We start from the raw sequence: 1446 nt of genomic DNA, 5'->3' as shown, positions 1-1446 counted from the left end.
ATCAGTAAGTTTAGTCAAGGTAATCTCTCTATTGAGCAATATTATTCTGCGTTTCTAAATCTGTGGGGTGAATATTTTGATATCATCTACTTTGAGATACCTAAGGAGGCCTTAGCAAGCTTTCAAAAAGTTCATCAAGTTAGCATGCGTGATCAGTTTTTGATGAAACTGAGGCCAGAATTTGAGACTGCTTGGGGTGGATTGCTAAATCGAAATCCAGTTCCTTCTTTGGATGTGTGTGTTGGTGAGTTGTTACGGGAAGAACAAAGATTGGCTACACAGTCAATTCTAAGTGCAACTAGTGGGACATCCGAGGTTGTCAATGTTGCTTATGTTGCACAAGGAAGGAATAGAGGAAAGGGACAAATGCAGTGCTACAGCTGCAAGGAGTTTGGCCATATTGCTCGCAATTGTGGTAAGAAATTCTGCAGTTACTGTAAGCAAAGTGGACATATTCTCAAGGAATGTCCTACACGTCCGGAAAACAGGCGAGCCCAAGCTTTTCAAGCTACTGTTCCAGATGCTCCTGTTATTGGTCCTACATCTACAACCAGCCAGACTGTTATGACCCCAGAAATGGTCCAGCAGATGATTCTTACTGCATTTTCTGCCCTTGGACTTCAAGGTCAAGGTAAGCCAGCTCCATCTACTTGGTTTATCGACTCAGGAGCGACCAATCATATGACTGGTTCATCTGATTTTTTACAAAATTTGCGGCCCTATACTGGTTGCCAAAATATTCAGATTGCTAATGGTAGTAATCTTCCAATTACAGCTATTGGTGATATTGGACATTCTTTTCGCCATGTATTTGTTGCTCCTAAGTTGTCTACTAATTTAATCTCTGTTGGACAGCTAGTGGAGAATCATTGTGATGTACATTTCTCTCGTGGTGGTTGTCTTGTGCAGGACCAGATGTCGGGGAAGGTAATCGCGAAGGGGCCTAGAGTGGGAAGATTATTTCCATTGCAATTTACTGTTCCTAGAACTTTATCTTTAGCCTCTATGATTGTTGACAATAAGGCTGAAATTTGGCATAGACGATTGGGTCATCCAAATAATGTTATTTTATCTGATTTAATAAAGCGTGGTTTTCTTGGTGCTAAAGATCAAGTTTTTGCTCATTCATCATCTCTTGATTGTTCTGTGTGTAAATTGGGGAAGAGTAAGGTGTTACCTTTTCCTACTTCTGTTGGTTGTGCTAGTGCATGCTTTGAGATAATACATAGTGATGTTTGGGGTATTACTCCTGTCATTTCACATGCGCAGTATAAATACTTTGTGACATTCATTGATGACTATAGTCGGTTCACATGGATATATTTCCTGCGCACTAAAGCTGAGGTGTTTACTGTTTTTCAAACCTTTGTGGCTTACATTGAGACACAGTTTTCCACTTGTATTAAGATCTTACGGTCTGATAATGGTGGGGAATATGTGTCACAT

General features: G+C 40.3%; 1 protein-coding gene across 1 annotated transcript; it reads left to right on the top strand.

Moving 5' to 3' along the window:
- Positions 1-342: 342 nt before the first annotated feature.
- Positions 343-978, top strand: LOC140007447 (uncharacterized). Its single transcript, XM_072050177.1, has 2 exons — positions 343-631; positions 910-978. The coding sequence occupies exons 1-2, from the start codon at positions 367-369 to the stop codon at positions 945-947; spliced, it is 303 nt and encodes a 100-aa protein (XP_071906278.1). The 5' UTR covers positions 343-366; the 3' UTR covers positions 948-978.
- The last annotated feature ends 468 nt before the right edge of the window (positions 979-1446 follow it).

The sequence above is a fragment of the Coffea arabica genome, chromosome 5c (genome assembly GCF_036785885.1).
Source record: "Coffea arabica cultivar ET-39 chromosome 5c, Coffea Arabica ET-39 HiFi, whole genome shotgun sequence".
In the NCBI taxonomy this organism is placed as follows: Eukaryota; Viridiplantae; Streptophyta; class Magnoliopsida; order Gentianales; family Rubiaceae; genus Coffea; species Coffea arabica.
Note: the sequence above shows the minus strand (reverse complement) of the source record. Positions and strands in the feature narration are given on the sequence as shown.